This window comes from Mustela nivalis (assembly GCF_964662115.1).
Source record: "Mustela nivalis genome assembly, chromosome: 14".
Lineage (NCBI taxonomy): Eukaryota > Metazoa > Chordata > Mammalia > Carnivora > Mustelidae > Mustela > Mustela nivalis.
The window spans coordinates 68386550-68411398 of NC_139033.1; the positions used below are offsets into that span (position 1 = coordinate 68386550).

General features: G+C 35.2%; 1 protein-coding gene across 2 annotated transcripts in view; it reads right to left on the reverse strand.

Moving 5' to 3' along the window:
* The window catches only part of THOC1 (THO complex subunit 1), a 52820-nt gene that overhangs the window by 18816 nt on the left and 9155 nt on the right, over positions 1-24849 (reverse strand). For both annotated transcript variants that reach the window (XM_082698774.1, XM_082698773.1), the window contains 4 exons: positions 19304-19386; positions 16588-16661; positions 11336-11444; positions 9369-9500 (listed from right to left, as the gene is read on the reverse strand). In XM_082698774.1, the coding sequence (XP_082554900.1) occupies positions 9369-9500; positions 11336-11444; positions 16588-16661; positions 19304-19386 (398 nt within the window). The remainder of the gene's footprint in view (positions 1-9368; positions 9501-11335; positions 11445-16587; positions 16662-19303; positions 19387-24849) is intronic.

Below are 24849 nucleotides of genomic sequence, written 5' to 3' on the forward strand. Positions count from 1 at the left end.
TAATACTCTTCACCCTCATCTCCCTCAGCACTATCCTCTCCAACCTCCTCAGAATCCCTCTCAAGAGCAGTCATGTCCTCACGGGCCTCAGAAAACTCTCCTTCCTCCATGCCCTCCCACACATACCAGTGAACAAAGGCATGCTTGTTCAAAGAACCTCAGGTCAACCTTACAGTCCAGGTGAGCCCAGGCCTCAGCAATGGCTGCGGTGTTGCTCAGCACGCACACAGCTTGCTGTACTTTGGCCAGGTCTTCACTGAGCACCACAGTGGGAGACTGCTTTTTTTCTTAATAGATTTTGAATGCATAGGAGTTCATGACATCTTGGTGACTCGTTAATGTAGTATCCTTTATCCTACTTAAGCTTTGTGCCTTAAATTCTATTTTATTTGGTATTTATGTAGCTGTTTTGTTGTTGTTAATTCTAGCTTCATATGTCTCTTTTCATCCTGTGTTCTTTTCCACATAAGCTACTTAGGTCTATTTTTCTTCATTCTTTTTTTTTTTTTCCTCTAAAGATTTTATTCATTCACTTGACAGACAGAGATCATAAGTAGGCAGAGAGGCAGGCAGAGAGATAGGAGGAAGCAGGCTCCCCGCTGAGCAGAGAGCCCTATGTGGGGCTCGATCCCAGGACCCTGAGATCACTACCCGAGCTGAAGGCAGAGGCCTCAACCCATTGAGCCACCCAGGCGTCTCTATTATTCTTCGTTCTTAATGCAACCCTTTGGAATTACAAAGCTTAGTTATGTATTGCACATGAACTAGGAAGGGGACAATTCTAAGACACAAAACTCTTTAAAAGGAAACTGCTGCTCCCTGGAAGACAAATAAACCAATGACAACTGAGTACATGGGAAGCTGAAAGCATCTGTATAGATATGAGTCTGTGTTTTACTCTTGAGCCCTCAGTGAAATGGGTTTCTACATGCCTTTTTTGAGCAGTGAGAATGTTTCCTTTCCTTGGTAAATAAGTGTCCTGTATAATCTCTAGTTTGCCTAATAACTTCTGATAAAAAGCTATCAATTTTAATATTAATAATTTCTTCTGTTGACTGAGTATTAGGCTCATTTTTTTTGTTTGTTTTTGTGAAAGCCCACTGAATTATGGGTCAGGGAGTAGGAATCAGGCAGCAGTCTTTCTGATGCCTAAGTAGTACGGCTGTAGGAGTTGCAGATTTCGCCAAAAAGTAATGAGTGTATTAGTATGAGGCATAAAATTCAAGTCAACTGCATGTCTTGAGAGATTCTAGGAAAGTATAAAATCTCTTAAGTATATTAGAGTCCTTCTTAAATTGTTTAAAGACACCACTAAATTCCTTTTTTTTTTTTTTTTGAGAGCACATACACACGTGTTGGGGGTGGTTGTGGAGGTAAGTGTGGAGGGACAGAGGGAGAGAGAGAGAGACTCTTGAGCAGACTCCCAGCTGAGCATGGAGTCTGACCCAGGGCTCAATCTCAGGACCCTGAGATAATGATCTGAGCCAAAATCAAGAGTTGGGATGCTTGGGCACCTGGGTGGCTCAGAGGGTTAAGCCTCTGCCTTCGGCTCAGGTCATGATTTCAGGGTTGTGGGATTGAGCCCCCCATTGGGCTCTCTGCTCAGCAGGGAGTCTGCTTTCCTCTCTCTCTCTGCCTGCCTCTCTGCCTACTTGTATTCTGTCTGTTAAATAAATAAATAAAATCTTAAAAAAAAAAAAAAAAAAGAGTTGGGACGTTTAACCAACTGAGTCACCCAGGTGCCCCAGCATCACTAAGTTCTTATGTTTCTGGGAGAGCTGTGAAAAACTCTTTTTGGACAATTAAGACAGAAATAAGCCACAACTCCAAATGCTTTGAATATAACCATTTTCTCCCCAAACCGGGAGAAATATAGGTTCCAGAGTTATTACTTTAAAAAAGTGCCATCATTTAAACTTTTAATTTTCACAAATGTTGGATATTGAATTAGGGTTTAGCAGACTAAACTGTAAAGCAGTTTCCTACCTGGAATAGGTTCATATATCTTATTTAACTAAATTATCAGACATCTGGTTTCTGGAGAAAAAGAATATATAACCTATTACATAAAAACTAACAGACTTACATAGTACTCCTACTTACTAATAATTTTTTTAAAACTTTCCTTCAGAGGAAAAAAAAGTTAAAAAAAAATGAAGAATCTAATTTTAAGGATCTCAGTGTCCCAGCTGAGTTACAGGACAAAGAAAGTATGTCCACAGCAAAGCAGAGATATTACCACCCAGCCACTTTTGCTTTAGTTAAAAAAAAGCTGCTTACAGCTATGGTTATAAATTAAAAGATTCTAAGAAAACCTTCTGTACTCATACTTTTAAGGAGATTTAGAGGACTTAATATCCCTCAGTAAAATAAATACCAAAAATTTACATTTTAAATCTCTTTTCCCTAATACATCAAATTAATGTAAAATACAAATTATTTATTTTAGTAAATGCAAGACTTCTTTTTGGCCTACAAAAGCCTAAATTAACTGGAATTTCCTAACCAATACAGGTTATGTGGTTACCCCTACAAAGATTTAGGATTACTTAAACAAACACAGGTGAACTAAATCAAGTTGTGATTAAATAACCAATGTCTCTCTTTATATATATTTAAACCTCAGACAATACTGCAAATTATGTGACTCTACTGAATACTCCTTTGCTATCTGGTAAAGTTTCAATAATCTGTAGTTTCCTTAAGAAACTTCTAAAGACATTAAAATTCAGATATGGAAAGAAATAAGAAGTACCTAACCACTATATCATTCCTATGTATGTGTGTGTGTGTGTTTTGAAGATTTTATTTATTTATTTATTTAACACAGAGAGAGAGATCACAAGTAGGCAGAGAGGCAGGCAGGGTGGGGGAGCAGGTTCCCTGCTGAGCAGAGAGCCCGATGCGGGGCTCAATCAAAGGACCCTGAGATCGGCTTGACCTGAGCCGAAGGCAGAGGCTTAACCCACTGAGCCATCCAATTCCTATGTGTTTTCAACCTAAGTCTCTCTCACTATATATAAACACATTTATCCTTCAGAACACTCAAATTAGGATGAAATCAGTGTGTACTTTTAAAGTACTTGATAAAATTATTTTATTTATTTTTATTTTTTTTATTTTTTTAAAGATTTTATTTATTTGACAGAGAGAGATCACAAGTAGGCAGAGAGGCAGGCAGAGAGAGAGAGAGGAGGAAGCAGGCTCCCCGCTGAGCAGAGAGCCCGATGCGGAACTCGATTCCAGGACCCTGAGATCATGACCTGAGCCGAAGGCAGCGGCTTAACCCCCTGAGCCACTCAGGCGCCCGATAAAATTATTTTAAAGACTAGTTTAAAAACATTAATACTGTCATTAAACATACTATTTGATATATTAAAACATAAATATTAACGTATATTTAAAGTTTAAAAACATTTAAGAGGAGGGAACTTGATTAACTCAGAAAGACAAAATTAAGTTCCTGGGATTCAGTCCGTTCTCAAGGGTAGGAAAATGTTCTTTGCCTTCCATACATTCTGTCAGGTGGTAATAATCACTGCCCTCATCAAAGAACATTTTCTCTTTAAAGAGCTGTTTACATTTATGAATATACTGACTATTTTATGCTTTTGTGTAAATCTTGACCACATAAAATGAGATGAGAGCTGTCATTTCTAAAGGAGCAAAGATTTTAATGTTATTAATAATTAACAGAAATGATTATTAGTTTCTATGACTCTGGATAATGACCCAGAAAGATTAGGCCATTTTTCATTCTATCTTTGCTCTTATCTTTATCTTATCAATTAACCAGTCTCCTGGGCAACTCTTTTAGACTCTGTCCTTCTTCAGAATCAGGCTCCAAATCCATGGCCTATGGGTACTTTTTTATACCATTTCTGCAGTCTTTCCTAGATCGCTGCTTGGCAGCACCAGAGATTAGACTTTATTTTTTATCTTGCTTGCATAACATAACCATGGCTAGAATCACAAACAGAGGGGATTCTAAAAACAACAGAGTGATGAGTATGCTCTAAATTTTCCAATATGCTCAATGATATTTAAAGAGCTGCCCTATTTGTCAGGCCCACAAAGTACAAAGTGTCACAATTAAGAGCACAGCTCATGCCTTTGAGGACCACTTCAGACAGATTTTTTCACATAAAAAAAGTTAATCATATTGAAAACTCTTAGTCTTGGGGCACTTGGGTGGCTCAGTGGGTTAAAGCCTTTGCGTTTAGCTCAGGTCATGATCCCAGCCTCCTGGGATGAAGCCCTGCAGCGGGCTCCCTGCTCAGCGGGGAGCCTGCTCCCCCCTCCCCTCTGCCTGCCTCTCTGCCTATTTGTGATCTCTGTCAAATAAATAAATAAAATCTTTAAAAAAATGTTATTGTGTTCCTTTCTAAAACAAAACAAAACAAAACTCTTAGTCTTATGCATTTATGTTTTCAGATGGATGGGTACATACCCACATGCTAAAACTGACTTAAGTGTAGGTGAAACACTTCAAACTGCAAAGTTTGTAAAGCTCTGAAGATTCATCAATGCCTTCACTGCCCATAGCAGAGATAGGCAAACAACCAAATAAACTCTGAAAAATAAAGTAACCCAAAAGTCTGTACATAATTCAAGTGACAAGTCTAGACACATTATCTATAGCTTATACAACAGTGAGATCTATAACCTGCTCTCTCTCAAGAAATATTAATGGTAGGCCAATAAAGTTTCCATTTACTTTGCATTTCTCAGTGGCCACACAAGGCCCAATATTAATGGGCCTTACGTTCAATTATATCAAAGCCCAAATCAAGTCTGTCAAACCATTTCAGTCACAGCTGTGAGAAGTCCTATCAGCTGACTCAGATGGGCAGTGTCAAGACATAAAGCTCAATGACTGATTTACGTTAAGGTTCACTAGTAGAAAATATCAATTAGTAAAAAATATCACTCCAGTTCTTCTATGAGTTGCTGAGTCCTTATATGATTTTTAAAATAAGAACTTCTTCCATCTTGGAACCAAAAGAAAATGCTAGCCCCTGCCTATTTAACAGCTTTTGCTATTAACTGTTTTGTCTCAAGGCACAGGGACCAACAATCTAGTTTCTATTTAAATTTCAGACCTTGATAATGACCTACAAGAATCTCACAATAAAGTCCTAGAATTTGCTGGAGGGCTGGCTCTATCTCTGGCCTGCAGACAAAGAAAACTCAAACCATGTTCTAGAGCTGTCCAAAAAACCTCCCAGACCAGTTTAAAGGGAGGCTCCCAGGAAACAACTAATGAGACAAAATTATAGGATATGGATTAGCCTATCTGTTCCTAACTAAGCTGTAATATGTGTCATAAAGAAATGGACCTATCTTCGCCTTCACTGCAAAGATTTCAACCTCAGATACTTCTCAAATGGATACAGAAAGTATAAAACATTTAAGGCAGAACAACTTTCTACCAGGAATTCTCTTTTTTTAAATGACTAAAAAGTCTTTACTTGAGAGTTCTGCACACAATGCAGAGTCTGGGCAGGCTGCTATCCACCCCCATCCCCCCCCCCCCGCCCAACAAGAAAGGCCTTAATGCCCACACTAAGATCAATATTGTGGGACTGGTGGCTACTCTGTTAACTGCTGGCTGCCAAGTATTCTACCTCATCTTTTCCATTTGGACAGAGTCTCAACTCCCCAGGAAACAAGAGTTAGTACTGTGAAGAACTGGGCAATCCTGATGTCTACACCTAGCTATTAGTAGTACTCTTTGCTTTGAGAACTCAGATTCCAGAATACATTCCTTTTAATATTATGTTAACTATCGTGTTAATATCATGGTACTTAAATACTTTAAAATGTTGGTTCTGGGGGCGCCTGAGTGGCTCAGTGGGTTAAAGCCTCTGCCTTCGGCTCAGGTCGTGATCCCAGGGTCCTGGGATCGAGCCCCACATCGGGCTCTCTGCTCTGCAGGGAGCCTGCTTACTCCTCTCTCTCTGCCTACCTCTCTGCCTACCTGTGATCTCTGTCTGTCAAAAAAATAAATAAAATCTTAAAAAAAAAAAAAAAATGTTGGTTCTGCTTTTACATGCCACATAGTGCCAAAGGAGGGATCTCTACAATACCAGTGACTTTCACGTAGGTTTGATAAATTAGATAATTAGAGGTGAAATTTTCCCTTAAAAATTTCTGAGTATGACTCTGGACTAACCTGAAGGAACAGGTACTTCTCCACCAAAAAACCCAAAAAGAAACAAAAAGCCCCAAATTCCTCAGCACTACATTCAGTGACTGCTACTGAATTATTTTACTATGCTAATAACAAAACTGTAGTTAGAACTTAGTGTTCACAATCATACCCAAAGCAGCATAAAAAAGGGGCCCTTGAAAATTACAATACCACTCTGTTTCTAGAAGAAATATCCCATTTTGAGAAAGAAGGTATGACAAGTTACAAAAACACCTAATTTTATTTGTAGAACCCGCGCCTACCTGTGGTTACCATATAAATGCCTGTTTATAACTATAAAGGTTGTATCATCCTTTCTGCGCACTGATATTGATTCTCCTTCCCTAAGGAAAAGTATGATCACATTCATGTAAGCAAAACACAATGTTTCTGGGTAATAACATTCCCATTAGATGTGCAAGTGTATCAAATGGGTTTAAATGTATCAAATGGGTTTAAAACATTGTGTAAAGTATTGCAGAGATGTGGAAGGCTTCTTTCAGAGAACAGTAAAACTTACAATATGGTGCATACTTTTAATGCTATAGGTAATGCACTACACATATTTTCATTTTGATACTGAATAGTAAACACCGCAAATATACTGTAAAAATAGGAAGAATGTATAAGAAGGGTTCTTATACAGATCTAAGTTTAAGAAAACTGAAGATACAAAACATTACATGCTTCACATTCTCTTTGTTACAATTCTCTGTGCCTTTTCTCTTTTCCATATTATAAAGTATGAAGCTTCTCAAAGCTGCTTTTACCCCTCATGGTATTAAGTAATAGAATTCCAGAGCTTAACCCTGGAAAGCTCACGCTCTCCTAATTGCTGGTGAAAGAAAGCTCACAAAGAATCAATAAAGAAACTACAGAGAGAGCCAGTTCTGAGAAAGTGGTACATAGAAACCAGTACAAAGATATAGAATTAATACTCCACCGTAGACATTTCTCTGAAAGGTGTATATTCTCATTGTTTTCTATTGTTAAAATGTCCTTAGAAATGTTATTTATTCAAAGAACTTTTAAAAACATCCAGAGTTTTCAAACAGTTGTCATGTCCTGAAAAATGTAACTTGTAACTCCTAAAAGGATACAGAAATTTTACTGGTTTTATTTTGGAAGTATTTTGCCCTAGTTATTATTTAAATAGACATCTAAGCTTTCTGAAGTGTGTCTTTAGAAAGGTCCTTTGTTAAAGCTAGAAGAGCTTTGGGATTTTCTTCCCCTCTTCTAAATAAGGTAAAGTAAAAATTTTGAATTCTTTATTCAACCAAAGAGTTTTTATATATGTCTGTTAACAAATATGGCCAGAGTTAAAAAAAAAAAAAATCCATTCTGATAAATCATTTGTCTTAAATCTGTTTATACTTCCTATTATTGATATAGTTGGATTTACTTCTACCTACTTTTTTGTATTTTTTTCTCCCTTCCTGCCATGAGTTGGGTTTACAAAATTGTCTATATTCCTTCCTGTGCACCCTTTAGCTTTTTGCTGTTTAGGAACCACAAGTTGTTTTCCTTTGGTTTTTAAGTTTTTCTCTTTATCCCTGAAATTATAGCATGATGTACTGAAGTATGGATTTAACTTTCTTTATCCTGCTGGATAAAGTTGTAGCATACAACTTGTATGCTGTAGCATACTTTTAATCTGAGAACTTGGTTATTACCTTTAATTCTTTTCAATATAGTTTCCCTACCATTCCCTCTATTTTGTTCTTTAAAAATCCTATTGGATATTTGCCACAATTTCTCAATTGACCATGCCTTGCTCTTAACTGCTCCTTCCAAGTTAACAAACACCTCCCACCTCTCCCCACCCCACACCCCATATCTGGATGTTCTGGGTGAACTTATTATTATTATCTTCCAGTCACTAGTTCTCTTTTCCTCTATGTCCAATCTATAGTTTAATTCTGTATGTTCTGCTTTGGTTTAGATAATCACATTTTTCATTTCTAAGTCTCTCAATTAGTTTTCATAGTCAGTCATTCTATTTCATTTCTGCCTGTTTCAGTTTCACAATTTTTTACTCATTCTCAGTGGATGCTATATGATTTTAAAGTTTTTTAAAAGTCATGGCCAAGCCGTGTATCTGAAATAAATACATGTATATCCCAATAATTGATTTGGTTAGTGATCTTTCCTAGTATTGAATTTCTTTATGAATTTTGAAATGGCAATGTATCAGAGTTTTGAATGAGAGGCTTTTGTTTTGTTCACTTCTCCTTCTTTCTCCCTGTGCACATCCTTTCTTGTCAGTAGTTTTGCATTTGCTTCTACCAGGACCTCTGGAGTCAAGTTTGGGAAAGGCCTTATGATGAATTTCTGGAGCCAACTATTTCATTAGTATATTGCAGATATCATACATCCCGTACAGAGCAAACCAACACAAAGCTGGACCCAGAGCTTCCTATGAATCCACAGTCCTGGGCAGAAAGAAGATTGGTAACATTTTTTCTTAGCTTCTTTTCAAAGGTAAGTGAAGTTCTCCCCAAGATCTTGGCTTCAAGCAGTAAATCTGGCTCTGGTCGCTGGACCCACATGAAAGACACTGGGTGTCTATCACTTGTAGACAAACTCCTGGGTGTCACCTCCTGCTTGGGATGAGGCCAGCAGGCCTGAGACTTCAGTTTCACTTACTACATGGTGTTTCTAGTCCATTAAGATACTTTTCTTGTTTCTGGAAGGCCAGCTTTGTCTTTTGGTTTTCTCCTTTCATATTTTACCTATCATTTCTATGTGTTTGGAGCTAAGGAAGTTAAGTCAAAACATACACTTAATGTGTCATCTTGACTAGAAAATTTATATAATCCCTTAGTACTGTATCTGAACAAAATTTACTGCAGGGAATGTTTACACCCCTTATTTGTTCTTAAATGACAAACTAATTATAAAATATTGTTCTCATAAATGCAAATTAAATCCTAACTTGAGATTCAAAATATATACACCTGAAAATTAAACTGTAAAATAAGGCTACAAAACAGACAATGCAGAACAACTTCTTTCACCTCTGAAATCAAATTACTCTTACTTGTGCAAGGAATTCACAGGACTCTCAAACTAATAATTACCAGATTTCTATGAAACTTAACTTAAAAAGAGTATCAGCTAAATGGAAAAAAAAAAAGACCATTACTTATGCTTAGCAAAAAAGAAAAATTTATACCTTTTCACTTGTTAAAAATTTTGCAAAATATACATGTTCTCCTCCTGTTTTTAATTCTTCCATCTTTTTCCTGGAGGCCTGAGTATCATCTAATTTATAACTCTTAAAGACAGCTAGAACTTCTTCAGAATACTGCAAAGTAAAAATACCAATTAGTTTGATTTGGCATTATTGCCCAATAATTTTTTTAGTGCTTTTCTATATCAAAATACTTAAAATTTACTCATAGTTAATCATGTATGCACACTGTAAAGCACATTAAATAAGAAAAACTGTGATGGCAAATGGGATTAAAACTACTTGGTATAAAGAGTTCATGTATTGTCAAAACAAGAATAAACTCTCTACTAAAGAAACGTAATTTCTTATGCAGTTTGTTTAAGGGGCAAACACAGAAAGTAATGCTTTGAAAGTATACAGAAATTTAAAAGTGAAATTAGATGTTTAACCGGTTGTGGAAAATGCTCAAGCATTTCTTGGGCTAAACGCTGTGACCATAAAACAATGATGTCAAATCCTATCCAGCTGGGGAATAATCCCACATGATTTCTCACTCACCACTTAATCTGAATACATACCATGCTACTTTTAGGGAGCTACCTATTTACCTTGGATTTTGACTACAACCAAAAATGACAACTGATATTTAAGTAGCTAAATAAAAGAAATAAAGACAATTACTACAAAACAAGAATCACCCATTTTTTTCTGATAATAAGTATGTTAGGCTTGTTAACCTTTTTTTTTTTTTTAAGGTTTTATTTTTAAGGAATCTCTACACCCCAAGTGTGACCTGAACTTACAACCCTGAAATCAAGAGTAGCATGTTCTACTGACTGAGACTGCAAGGTAACCCATAGGCTTGTTAACCTTCAAAATGAAACCACCAAAGGTGGCCTGGGTGCCACAGCTGGTTAAGGGTCTGGCTCTTTGTTTTAGTTCAGGTCATGATCTCAGGGTCCTTATATCAGGCCCCACATCAGGCTCTGTGCTCAGGGTGGAGTCTGCCTAAGGTTCTTTCTCACTCTCCCTTAGCCTCTCCTGCTCATATTCTCTAAAATAAATAATTCCTCAAAATAAAATTAAACTATTATTTCACCAGCAAAAAAAAAGGGGGGGGGGTTTATTTGGGAACAGCTAAGAACTGTAATCTGGGACAAGCAAGCTCCAGGTCTGAGAGAACAAAGAGGAATGCTCTTTTATAGCAGAAAGGAGGAATCAGTAGGGGCTATTATAAACTACAAGTCCATTGGACTAAACTGGGAGTTCCAAGTATAGTGGCTTCTCATTGGCTGAGCTGTGACTGCCTCTCATTGTCTGGACTGGTGCTGGGAGAGGAAGAAATCTTCCTTCCTTCTGTTGGGATAGTAAAGTACTTTGACTGGCAAGGTCCATCTCTTACAGTTGGCTCTGCAAATGACAACTAGTGCAGAATACGAGAGTTCCTCTACTGGCTACCTGATTCCATTTTAAATGAGGTTTCCTTCTATTAATTTTCACAGGCTATATGGCTGATATGGTCCCAGTCACACCACTCAAGTCTGCCGTTACAGCACACAAACAGCTGCAAATATTAGCATGGCTGTGTGCCAGTATCTCTGTCTAGGAAAATAGGCAGGAGCCTGGATTTGGCCTATAGCCATTAGTTTGCAACCCCTGTTCTAACAGGATACTTGAAATAATTTTGTGCAAAGTAAAGACACTATATTTGACAAAAATTCATCAGTTCATGTTGATAATACTATGTAGAAACAAACAAAAAAACCCAAGTCTGTAATTAGGAGCTTTTAAATCCCTAAGTCATTTACAAACTGCTCCACAAAATCAGTGATTTAACAATATGAAATAGGCATAAAAATGTAAGAGATAAAATTATATAATAAAAAGTATGCTGGATATGAGACAAGTTTTGCTTCTGCCATTAACTGTAGAATATAGGGTTTTGGGTAGTCTATGACTGAACTCACCTTAAGAAAAGTTTTCCATGAAATCTTCTCATAGCATTGCACAGGGTTCCTGAAGTAATCCTGAAGTGACCAGAATTTTCGATACAGGTTGTAATCAATTGGAATGGAGCTAATAAAATAAATGTTATGTTAAATAAATCACTTAAGTTCTTTTAGAAATAATCTAAGTGCTCTAAGTGCTCCTAACTTTAGGTCATATACCCGTCGAAGAAGCTGAGCTACAGCTACAGCTACAGCTCCTTTCCCCAGAGAAGTGCACTTAAACAGACTTTTATAAACAATTTCAGGGGATTCATAGACCCTAACAGACCCAGTTTATCTATAGTGGTAGAACCCTTGAACTGTGCCCCAGTACATGTTTATTCAGAGCTAAAGACTATCTTTCTCAACCTCTCTTGCAACTAGGTATGGCCCTGTGGTTAAGTTCTGGCTAGTTGGGAGTAAAAGTCATATGTGCAAATTTTGGGCCATGTTTTATCATTTTCCTTTTCCCCTTTCTGCTGGCCAGAATGCAGATATGATGATGAGTCACATGGACTACAGACAAAAAGAACACACACCAAGAAAAGGTGGGACAAGAAGTTAGGAGGAACATAGGTCCCTAGGCGATCTCCCAGCTCTGAAATGCCTGTCTCCAGACTTTTCCATAAGAAAGATATCAACTTCCACATTGTTTAAGCTAATATCACCTTGAACCTAAGCTAAAAGCCATAGCATGAGACAAATATGTAAAATACATATCAACTGTATATATATATAAACTTATATTTATATATACATATATAAATAAATTGCCTCCTGTTTAGTGTCTTTATTACAGCATTACTAATTCAATTTGCAATTTCACTGCTACAAATCTGCAGTATCAATACATTCTTTTAATTTTTAAATTTACCAAAATCGGTATACTATGTTTTAATTTTAAAAGTTAAAACATTTTAGACTTTTTTACCCAAGAGATTTTTGTTTTTGACAAAATCTATATCACTCCAAACAGCCATTATCAAAAATGCTTTAGGTATTGACTATCTCATATCCTCAAATATCCACAAAAATTTTCAACATCACCTTTGTAAAATTAATTTTACTTGTAAACACAATTGTGTACTACCTTCTATTCTTTCTAAATAAACTTAATAAATTGAATCTATGGATTATAGTTAGCATTTTTTCTAAGCATCACAGCCATACAAGTGTTCTAAGGAAGACTGTAATTTTATGTGGGAAACAGGAAGGGGGTTTAGTGATCCACACAGTACTACAATATTAAGGGTCTTAACTTCTGGTCAGTAATAGGAAATAAGTAATCTTCCACTCTTCACCTTTGAGATGGGTATATTTAAAATTACTTTAATGACTATGGAGTATCATGGGCCATATCATAATGCATTTTAAAGGATTATAGTAAATTAAACAAGTATAATTTTTGTCATGTACTTTTTAAGCTTTCTTGGATGGGAGTGTAAAGTTTAAAAGACTGAAAAATGCCTTACTTTATATATATATATGTAAAGGAAGGTTAGAGTAGAAAAGTAAAAAATAATTTGCTAATGTAAAAAATCAGTTTTCTACAAAAATGTCTTAAAAGGCATTTGTTAAGAATGACAAAGGGAAAAGTAGTTTAGTATAACATATGGAAGCACATCTGACAAAGATTCTCACCATGACTCTAATTCACATACAGTTAAGATTACAACTACTAGTTGGTATCATAAAATGCCTGCTTAAAGAATTTTATTAAATTTATATTAATTGGCATATCAATTAAAAAACCCTCACACATCTACACACACAGTAACAGATCACTTATCTTACATTCACACTTCTGACAACTGTTAACTGTCTGGAACTAAGCTGTGAACTTGGCAATAATTGAAAAAGTCCTTGGTCTGCAAGGAAATAGCAGTATAGATTGCATGCATTTTATTTTACACAAGAGGCTTGAAGTTATGCTTAGGTACTTACCCAGATTACGATCGCTCTGAATTATGTATAAAGGTAAATAATTAAGCGAGCTAGCTAATTTTGATAAAAGAACACTAACTTTGCTAGACCAATTACTAGTATTTGAAACATGTGGATCTTCCTTCAAATCAATAATGAAGAGTACTGACAACTTTTAATTGACCAAAATCCAGCTCCTGCCAGAACTTTTATCAAGAACCAACAATATTTGAAAGAATCTAATGGGTATGTTAACTTTCACTCTTTCTACACTCTTTCCTATTAACAACTCTGAAAACAGGAAAATAATTATCTGAACATCAACTGACATAAACTATTTTCTATAACTGAAGTGATTTTATTCATTTATAACAATAAGGTTGTAAGTTTGGGTTTTCTACAGATCAAGTTAAAAAAAAAAAGCCACACACACCAGAAAACCAAAGCCACAAAAGGAACATTTTCCAAAATGTGTAAGTGAATTGGAAAAAAGAAAAAGCCACATATAAAATGATTTACACCCATGAAATAGTACTATGACTATTACTTGTGTAGTTCCATACACTTAATAAAGGATAAAACAAAACTGCTTTTGAAGATTTTATATAGTTTTATACATATAGTTATATGCACACACATAAAATGTTAATCAGTTACCACATATAAGAATATAATAAATACCTCTTGAATTGTAGTATAAGGAAAGTTGGCCTGTTAAGAAATGGGACACTACCTCTAATCAGAGAATGAGAATTATGTAACCACTGTATGGTCCACTACTGTTTTAGTTGCCAGAAAACTCACATTTTAATTTAATGTTTGATACTAACAATAATCTAAGGTGTTAATTATCATCTCCTACTTGTAAAAGCTTCTGCTATCTCTCCTTTTATTTTTAGTTATTTGAGATGCCTCATAGAAGAAATTTGAAAGTAGTATTAATATATGACTACCAGGGGGACACCTGGATGGCTCAGTTGGTTGAGCGGCTGCCTTCGGCTCAGGTCATGATCTCAGCGTCCTGGGATCGAGTCCCACATCGGGCTCCTTACTCGGCAGGGAGCCTGCTTCTCCCTCTGCCTCTAGCCTGCCACTCTGTCTGCCTGTGCTTGCGCTCTGTATCTCTCTCTGTCTCTCTCTCTAACAAATAAATAAAATCTTAAAAAAAAAAAAAAATATATATATATATATATATATATATATGACTACCAGGAAACTTTTATAGTTGAGACACTAACATTTTTTCCTCTGAAAGTTCCAATCCATGCTGTGCCTCCATGGCTATTCCTTCATATCTAAACATCTTGAAAGAGTTGTCTACACTCAATGTCAACACTTCTTTACCCTCCTTTAATGTTTGGACTTACTGCAATGTGCCTTCTAACTTCACCATTCCACAGATACATTTGGATTCTGCATTTATCCGCACAAAGCAAATGTGACTACTTATTGTATATGCAAGCCATAACAAATTAAGGTGAAAGTTAATGTAAAAATAAAATTTTTTATAACTATTTTAACCAAGATGTTCTGCAACTTGACATGTTTTTTTAAATGTTCAATTAGTGATTTTAGATTATATTAGAATTTTTTTAATACAAAATTTTTTGCTGGTATATTTGAGCCAAATCTGAAATGGGCTTAATATCATAGATACATGGGTAATATGTTCTTTGTAAATTACAGTGTCTAAAATACTCTGGTGATACAGTTGGTCACACTGCTTTGTCAAAAAGTAATTTCCCAATCTCTTCCTCCATTCAAAAAATAGTGAAGGGGATTAAAGGTAAAACTTGCAGTTTTGAAATAAGTAACTCACTCGAATGTAAAGTATAGCATAGGGAATACAGTCAACAATACAACAATATTGTAATTGTATGGTTGACAGATGGTAGCTAGACTTATCCTGGTGATCACTTCCTAATGTGTATAAACGTTGAATCACTGTGTTGTATACCTGAAACCAATGTAATATTGTATGTCGACTTCATTTCAATAAAAAAAGAAAAAAAAAAGAAAAGATAATGATTGTGACAGACTGAGAGGCAGCTGAATGTTGAATCCTGTTTAAGTGATTTTTCTGCCACTGGGACCAGCTAATAAACAATCAATGGGGCTGACATATCTATAAAGGCTTCAGCAGAGTCCAACTAGACAAAACCCCATTGGACAGTTTGTCTTTGGTGGCTCTTTTTAACATTTCAGGTGACCTGTTATGTTGGAGCTTACTACCTTAGTCCTTTATGTTGCTCAGGTTAGACCCCAAAAGTATACTCTATCCATAATGTACATGAACAAACAGGTCTTCCAAAAAAAAAAAAAAAACAAAACAAAACAAAAAAAAAAAAACAAAAACCAAAAAACACCAAACCCAAAACACAGAACTATAGCTAGTAAAAATGGCAACTGAATAAACACTAAGTGCTTTCCATATATCATTATATATAACATCAACAACTATGGTAATAATAAGGATAACTATGTTGTACCTTAACAGACCATGTCCAAGCAGCATCTCATCTAATAATCTCAACAAGCAGGTAGGTGGCATTACTACATTTTAAAGACCCTGAAACTGAGTTTCAGGGAAGTTAGGTAATTTGCTTAAGGTTACACAACTAGGACTGGAATTCAGCCTGGAGGCACACTACTCTCAAAGTTTCTTGGAGATATGTGTTTGAATCTGAAACCTGGGATGCCAGGAATACATCTCCCTGTGCAGATATTGGAAACTCTTCTTGATCCTCCAGAAATTCAATTGCAACTGATGATAACTTTTGTTACCTCAGACACCTGGAAGTAAAAACTTTCCTTCATATCTCCCTTTTTCTCTTCCTCATTCCTTCTCATCAGCATTAGGAAAAAATTATTTGGAAAGAAAGCACAGAGTTAGCAGATGAGATAGGAAACAAGAGATGAGAGTGGGAAGGGGAGAAGACGGAAAGGAGGTTACTAATTCCTTCCACTTCATTAAGAAGTCAGCTCATTATCCACAGGCACGAAGTCCATCAAGTTAAATGGAAGGAAAAAGGGAAAAAGTATCTAGGTTGCCTATGGTTGGCTTTCCAAATATTAGGAATATGCAAACAATAGACCATGTAAACAATGAACTGTCAGCATGTAATTTAGAAACCAACTAAAGAGCATATTAATGATTTAGGATTTATAATTTTAAGTAATACACATAAAAAATACAAATAAATCTGAAGCATGATTTCCTCCTCCTTGTGTATATCCTGACACTAGTACTTGATAAGTTTTTAAGTTTTAGTTTTGTAAATCACGAAATCTGAACTTCTAAAACTCACCAAGTTGTTGGAGCTTCATCGTCTCCCATCTCACCTTCTTCTACATCCATTCCTTCTTCTCTATCCTCAGTGTGCTAAATTTTAAAAAATGTACAGTCTGTCACAAAGCAGTTGTCAGCCAGAAGACATGCTGGAATAACATCATTCACACATCGCTAGACAAACACTGTTAAGAGAATCTAGTTGCACTTCTGTCTAGACAGTTAATCTTTAAGGCAATGGCAATTCTATGTGACAAGGATCTGAGAACTCAAGAGCAGTACAACGATGATATAAGATAGCCATGAAGATATGCAGAAAGTTTTAAATCAGTATTTCTTCAAACATGGTCTGTAGATTCTCTATGGGAATAAAGGGTCTATGGCAAAATACATTTTAGAAATATATATGATGATCTTTTAGACAGAAGTGTATTATATACTTACATATAGTATATTAAGAACTCTGAAGAACTGCAGTAAATAACTTGAAGTATACCTAAGTAGTTTTGTCCCCAATTTTCATTGAACCATAAAAATTCTCCCCAACCCCACAGAGAACTCTTATTATTGGGGAACACTTAAGGATATGCTGAGTGTCTAGCTCTACAGTGAGAAATTCAAAATAACAAGTTTATATGAAATTGTCCAAGAAGCACCAAAAGATACATAAAAGTGAAAGACAAAATTAAAAAAAAATTTTTTTTAATTAACATATAATGTATTATTTCCATCAGGGGTACAGATCTTTGAATCATCAGTCTTACACACTTCACAGCACTCACCATCGCACATACCCCCCAATGTCCATAACCCAGCCACCCTATCCCAACCCCTCCACCTCCCAGCAAACCTCAGTTCATTTCCTGAGATTAAGAGTCCCTTATGGTATGTCTCCCTCCTGATTCTCTACCTTGTTTCATTTTCATCCCTCCCTGGCCACTAAGACCCCCACCCTGCCTCTAAAATTTAAAAAAATCTTAAGTCAACATCATTTCCAAATTCATAATCATTACATTTTAAGGAACAAATTATGTAAAATAATCTAATTTACTATGAGATATTAGCTAGATCTAATTAATAATTTTTCAAACTTCATAACTTGTTCCTAAGTGCAGAACAAGTGCTAAATGTCCAGAAATTTGCCAACTATGGACTGTCTTTTGGATATATCATAAATAATCTTTAAAAATAAAGTTGATTATAGCTTTTAAAAATCAGTGGGCAAATACGGATTATTTATTTAACAAATGGTTCTGAGTTAACTGGCTCACTGTTTGGAAAAAATAAAATCATAACACAACCTATTTCATATACCAACATTCATGCTGGATTAAAGATTTATTTAAAAAATAAATCACAAAAGCATCAAAAGAAAGAAACAATAACTTATTCTTCTGGAGTGGAAGCCTTTAGCATGACACAAGACTAGAAACAACTAAACAGAAGACCAACAAACATTAATATTATATCCAAACTTAAAAGTTCTATACAGTAAAGGCACCATAAATAAAGTTATAAGAAAAAACTATAAACTGAGAAAAAAAAAATCAACAAAATGGTAGGCAATGAATTAATAATATTCAATATGAGCTTCTATACATCAGTAAGAAAAAGACATTTCAAAAGTAAAATGGGCACATGGCATGAATAAGTTATCCTCTTTCTCACTGTTTCTAATTGGCACAGAAGAAAAATAAATTCCAATATATATATAGTAGGTCCCTCAATTTCACTAATAACAAAGGAAACGTAGTTTAAAACAAACATTTACTTTTCAAGTGTATATCAATTAAGCAATGATTTTTAAAAATTGGTAATTCCCAGGATGAGGCTGTGGGAAAATGGACAGATATTCTCCAAGTGCCACTGGTGATGATATAAGAGGTATAAACTTTTTGAGAAGTAACTGTTCAACAGCTATCAAAATCTGATATATGCATACATTCGACACAACAATTTCATTTACTGGACTTTATCCTAAGGCAACACCTGATAATTTAGCAATGCTATATACAGTATTATTCACTGTAATACTGTTAACCATTTTTCACTATTAGAAATTATCTAAATGCCCACAGAAAGGATTATGATAAATATCCACTTAGAAGACTTAATATGAACCATTAAAACACAAAGATCTAAATGTACTGATACAGAAATGCATCCATTTTATAATGTTAAAAGAAGGGGTGCTTGGGTGGCTCAGTGGGTTAAAGCCTCTGCCTTCAGCTCAGGTCATGATCCCAGGGTCCTGGGATCAAGTACTAGTGTCAGGATATACACAGGGAGCCTGCTTCCTTTCCTGTCTCTCTGCCTGCCTCTCTGCCTACTTGTGATCTCTGTCAAATAAATAAATAAAATCTAAAAAAACAAAACAAAAAAAAACTTTATTGTTAAAAGAAGAAAGTGAATTTCAGAATAATATGTATTGTATGACCTCAGTTTTAGAATAAAACTATACACACAGTAAGTCCTATAAAGACTAAGACATGCTAAGCGTGGTTATCTTTGGGGCCTTGGATTATGGGATAGTTGTACTTTCTTTTTTAAATATTTCTGTTTTGTCTGCATTTTCTACACAGAATACAAATTATTTCTATAAATTAGAAAAAAAGGTTTCAAAATTTTTGGTGACTTTGAATACCCATTCACAGGAGTTATCTTAGAACATACTTAAAATATGATTAGATTTTATAAGTTTTGATTTATAAGGTAAGATTTCTTATCAGCCTCACCTTCTGACCCAGGGTGCTTTCCTGCTCATTGGTATTGAAAACAGTAACATTTTCCAGATTAAACTGACTCTGCAAGTTAAGACCTATTAAAGAGAAGAAAAGATTTTCAAAGCAATTCACCAAACAACTAGACTTAAGACTGTAACTCTGTTGTCATATAACCAAAACATATAAAACGATAAATCCATAATGAAACAAAAGATCAAGTCAGAAATAACACCATACTTGATTTCCAAATCCTAAGAAAATATCTCAAAATGCCAACCTAGCTTATGTTAGGGTGGTAGGATTAATTATAAACAACTTTTTTTCCTTCATCTTCCAAATTTCCTGAAATAGGTTTTGTTATTTTTATAATTTAGAAATTAAATTTAAAAACATTTATCAAAGGATATATATTGTTTAAAGCTACCCTTAGCAATATATTATTAGTTTTTCAAAGAGTCAATAAGAGAAAGAAAAAATGGTTTCTCTCTGTCTTGCCAAATTAGTAATGCTATACATTGAAAGAGAAGTCTAAAACGTTCTTTAAGGGGTGCCTGGGTGGCTCAGTGGGTTAAGCCACTGCCTTCAACTCAGGTCATGATCTCAGGGTCCTGGGACTGAGCCCCGCACCGGGCTCTCTGCTCAGCAGGGAGCCTGCTTCCTCCTCTCTCTCTGCTACTTGTGAGCTCTCTCTGTCAAATAAATTAAAAAAAAAAAAAATCTTTAAAATGTTTTTTTAAAAAATGATGAGATCTACAAATAAAGGGGATTAAGAGCACACTTATCTTGATGAGCACTGAGTAATAGAATTCCTGAATCATTATATCATACATTTGAAACTAACGAAACACTGTATGTTAATTATACTTCAATTAAAAAAATAGAAAAGAAAAACAAAGCTATAAATAATATACACTTGAAATTTTAGATAATATTCACAAATTCCCAGAGGGAAAGTTACCAAAACTGTCTCAAGAAAAAATGAAAAGTCTGAATAGTTCCAAATCTGTTACATAAATCAAATCCATAGCCACAAAACTTTATTGTGGCTTTTCTACTCATAAATTCTACCAAACATTCACGAAAGAAATAATACACAATTACTCCAACTCATCCAGAAAAGAAGAAAATCTGAAAACTTTCAATTCATTTTATAAAAGTAGTTTAATCCGCTACAAAAAATCTAACAAGATCATTATAGGAAAGGAAATTTACAGGCCACTCTCCTTCCTGAACTAAATTCACATATCCCTAAAAAAATTAACATTCTAAATCCAGCTACATTTTATGAGGCCATATCACAACCAAATTTAGATTATGCATTAAAAAAAAAAAAAAGCTGAGAATTGAAATCTTGTTCTTATTCTTCTATCTTCTGTAACTTCCAGAAAAGAAACTACAAATTAGTACTTAGGAAGGGGCACATTTAGTTTCACAAAACACAGCCTTCATTTATCACAGATTCAAATGGCAACTAGGTATCCGGCACTGTTCTAGACATAGAGATCACAGAAGTAAAAAACACAAATACACTGAAAATGCCAGATGGAAGAGATCTGAAATCAGGTGGTGATAATGGGTGACTGCGGTGGCAGGTTTAGATTAGATGCTGAAAGAGAGGCTTCCTGAGGAAGTAAAATTGAGACCATCAGCAAGAGTCAGTAGTATGGGGGCGCCTGGGTGGCTCAGTGGGTTAGAGCCTCTGCCTTTGGCTCTGGTCACGATCCCAGGGTCCTGGGATTGAGCCCCATATTGGGCTCTCTGCTCAGCAGGAAGCCTGCTTCCTCCTCTCTCTGCCTGCGTCTCTGCCTACTTGTGATCTCTCTGTCAAATAAATAAATAAAATCTTAAAAAAAAAAAGTCAGTAGTGTGACACTACAGAACAAAAAGGTTTACAGAGGGAAGAGTTAGAGTCAACACCCTAAGGTTCTACTGACCCTGGGATTTTGAAGGCCTAAAGAAGGTGAGATGCCAATTCAATAGGGAAAGAATGGTTTTTGCAACAAATGATGCTGGGACAACTGGGTGTTAACACACAGAAGAATGAAATGGGACTCCCACCTCAGACCATACACAAAAATTAACTCAAAATGGAGCACAGAGCTAAATCTCTTATAAGAAAACACAAGAATAAATATTTTAGACCTTAGGTTAGACAATGATTTCTTAGATATGACACTAAGAGCACAGGCAACAAAGGAAGAGATAGATATATCAAACTTCATCAAAATATAAAACTTCTCTGCTGCAAACAATAACTATCAAAAAGTGAAAGGAAATACACAGAATGGGAGAAAATATCTGCAAAGTACATATCTGATAAGAGTGTACTACCTACAATAGAAAGAGAACTCATACAACTGATTAAGAAAAAGACAATCCAGTTTTAAAAATGGAAATTAGCCATTTCTTCAAGGAAGACATACAAATGACCAGTAAGCACATGAAAAGATGCTTAACACCTCTAGTCATTAGGAAAATGCCAATCAAAACCACAAGATACCACTTCATATCAACTAAGATGGCTATAATAAAAAAAATTAAGATAACAGTAAGTGTTAACAGGATGTGGAAAAATTGGAACCCATATGCATTGATGACAGGATTGTAAAATGGTGCAGCTTCTTTGCAAAACAGTTTGGTAGTTCATCAAAAATTTAAATACAGAGTTACCACATGACTTACTAATTTCACTCTAGGTATATGCGAAAGAGAAATGAAAATATATGTCCAAATAAAATCTTATAAACAAAAGTTCACAGCAGCATTATTCATAATAGGCAAAAGGGGCAGAAACCACCCAAATGTCCATCAACTGAATGGAAAAACAAAATGTGACATATCCATATTGAGAATATTGAAAAAAATGAAATCCCGATACATGCTATAACACAGATAGATCTTGAAAACGTTATGCCAAGTTAAAAAAGCCAGTCAAGGGGCCCCTGGGTGGATCAGTGGGTTAAAGCCTCTGCCTTTGGCTCAGGTAATGATCCCAGGGTCCTGGGATTGAGCCCTGCATCGGGCTATGTGCTCCGCAGGGAGCCTGCTTCTCCCTCTCCCTGCCTGCCTCTCCACCTACTTGATATCTCTGACAAATAAATAAATAAAATCTTAAAAGAAAAAACCCAGTCAATAAAAGACCACATATTTCATTATTCCATTTTTTAAATGTCCAGAATCTATAGAGAACAAGCAAATTCATGGTTGTTTAGGGCCTGAGGAGAGGATAAGAATGATGATGAGTGGGGAGTGACAGTTACTAGGTACAGGGTAGGAAAAATGTTTAAAAATTAGACTGTAGTCATTGTTGTACAACCCTGTCAATATGCTAAAAAAACAATGAATTGCACACTTTAAATGGTGATTTGTATGATATGTGGACTCACATGTTGAAAGCTTTTAAAAAAATTAAAAAGGTGAGTTTCCAGAAACAAAAGGCCAAATTAGCTAATTAATTCAGATCAACACTACAAAACCAACTAAAAACTTGGATAAATTACATTAATTCCATGAAAATTCACAGGGTATAAACCACGTTCACATCCTGTTCTAGGCAATGAAGTAAAAAATGCTGTTTTGTTTTGTTTTTTTTTTTTTAAACAGTAAAGAGCTGACAAGAAAGGAATATGTGGCAAACATCCAGAAGGCAAGTAAGATAAGCAATGCATCATCAATACTTAAAGCCACTTCTATCTTAAGTACATCTACCAAGCAGAGAAGAATCAGTTGTAAAACTGAGCTACCCTTTTTGTAGCTTTCATGAAGCTAGAATTTTAAAAACAAATCTGGGCCCAAAAAAGGTAGGGAATCTAATAAATCCCACCCCAGCCATCTTCAATGCTAGGAACCTGTAGGGTTTTAAGTATCGGGTTAAAATAAACCAAACTATAGTTCAGTGCCAAGTCTTCTCAATGTTTGAAAGACTGGTGATAGCCTCCTTCTAAAGGTGCCTCGCAGAAGCAATGAGAACTCTATCTGGAGAAAAGTATCTATCCGAGACCTTAAAACTAATCCCTCAATATTATCTCAAATGTAACATCCAACACTCACCAGATACTCAAACAGATAAGACATCCTGAGGAACAGCAGAAACAAACCCACAAAGCCTGAAGGTACTAGAATGATCAGATACATAACAATGCTTATCCTGGTTAAAAAACTAAAGAATAAGTTTGAAAATACGAGTGGGGAATAAGAAACTAGAAACTGACACAGCACACTTAAAAAAGACCTTCAACAAGTGAAAAATAAAAATAAAATACAATGAAAACAACAAAAACTAAAATTAAAAATTCATTTAGCAGCTGATCACCCATAGCTTAAGAAAGAGTGAACTGGAAAACCATTCTGAAGAAACTATTCAGAAGTGACAACTAGAGATAAATAGATGAAAATATAGAAAAAATAAGAGACAGAGGATATGGACAAGGTGTAATAATGTTTACTAGAATTCCAGAAAAAAAAGAAAAAGGCATACACAATATTTGAAAAAATAATGGCTAAAATTTTACAAACTGGATGAGACACTAATCCACAATTTAAGATTCCCACAAATCTCAAACATGATAAAGAAATCCACAGTAAGATACCTCATAGTACAACTGGAAAAAAAAAAACCCCAAAGAACCCAAAACCAAGAAAAAAAAATCTTAAGAGCAAAGAGAGAGAAAAAAAAATCTAGATTATCTTCCAAGAGGTTACACTGATATTTGTGTTGTCTACAACAAGAGAAGTCAGAAGACAGGATTATCTCACACACCATGAAATCCTCTATCTAGTGCCAACCTACAATCTTTTGTATTGAAATCACTCTTCAAGAATAAAGATTTTCAGACAAAACATAGACCTGCACTAAAGAAAAGTCCAAGGGGGAGATTTTTCACAACTAGAAGATCAGAAATACAAGCAGTAAGTATCTTAGTAATCTAAATTAATCTTGATCACATTAAATAAGTAGGAAAGGAAAAAAAGAACACAGAACTAGTGTGACAAAAAAGGAAACATTCAGAAACCACTGCCAGCATATACTGTGGGTATCACTACATGCACGCACTGTTGTAAGCTTTTCATGTATTTTAATTCATTTAGTCCTCACAACAACATATGAAGTAGGTGGTATATTAGCCGAACATTAAGGAAAGGAAGACTAAAGGAAAGAGGTATTAAATCTGGCATATGTGAACAGAATGTGGAGAGCTCTGGAGAACTGGTTATATTCCATTACTGGAGTTTGACAGTGGTTACAGAAGGATCTAATTCAGAATAATTACAGTATACATTTATTTTATGCATTTTTCTATATGAATGCTATATTTCACAATAAAGAATGGTAAAAGAAATGAAATAAGTGTGCCTAAATAGTGACTGTGAGGGAGAAAATGGAAGCAGAAAAATCAGCATACATTATAATATAAATAGAGACCTGACAGTTCATATCTACATATGTGTTACTCAACTACACATTTTTATTATTAATAAGCTTGGAACCTGAAAAGAATCAACTGTTAAATTACTATGTTGTACATTTGAAACTAATACATGTCAACTATACTTCCAAA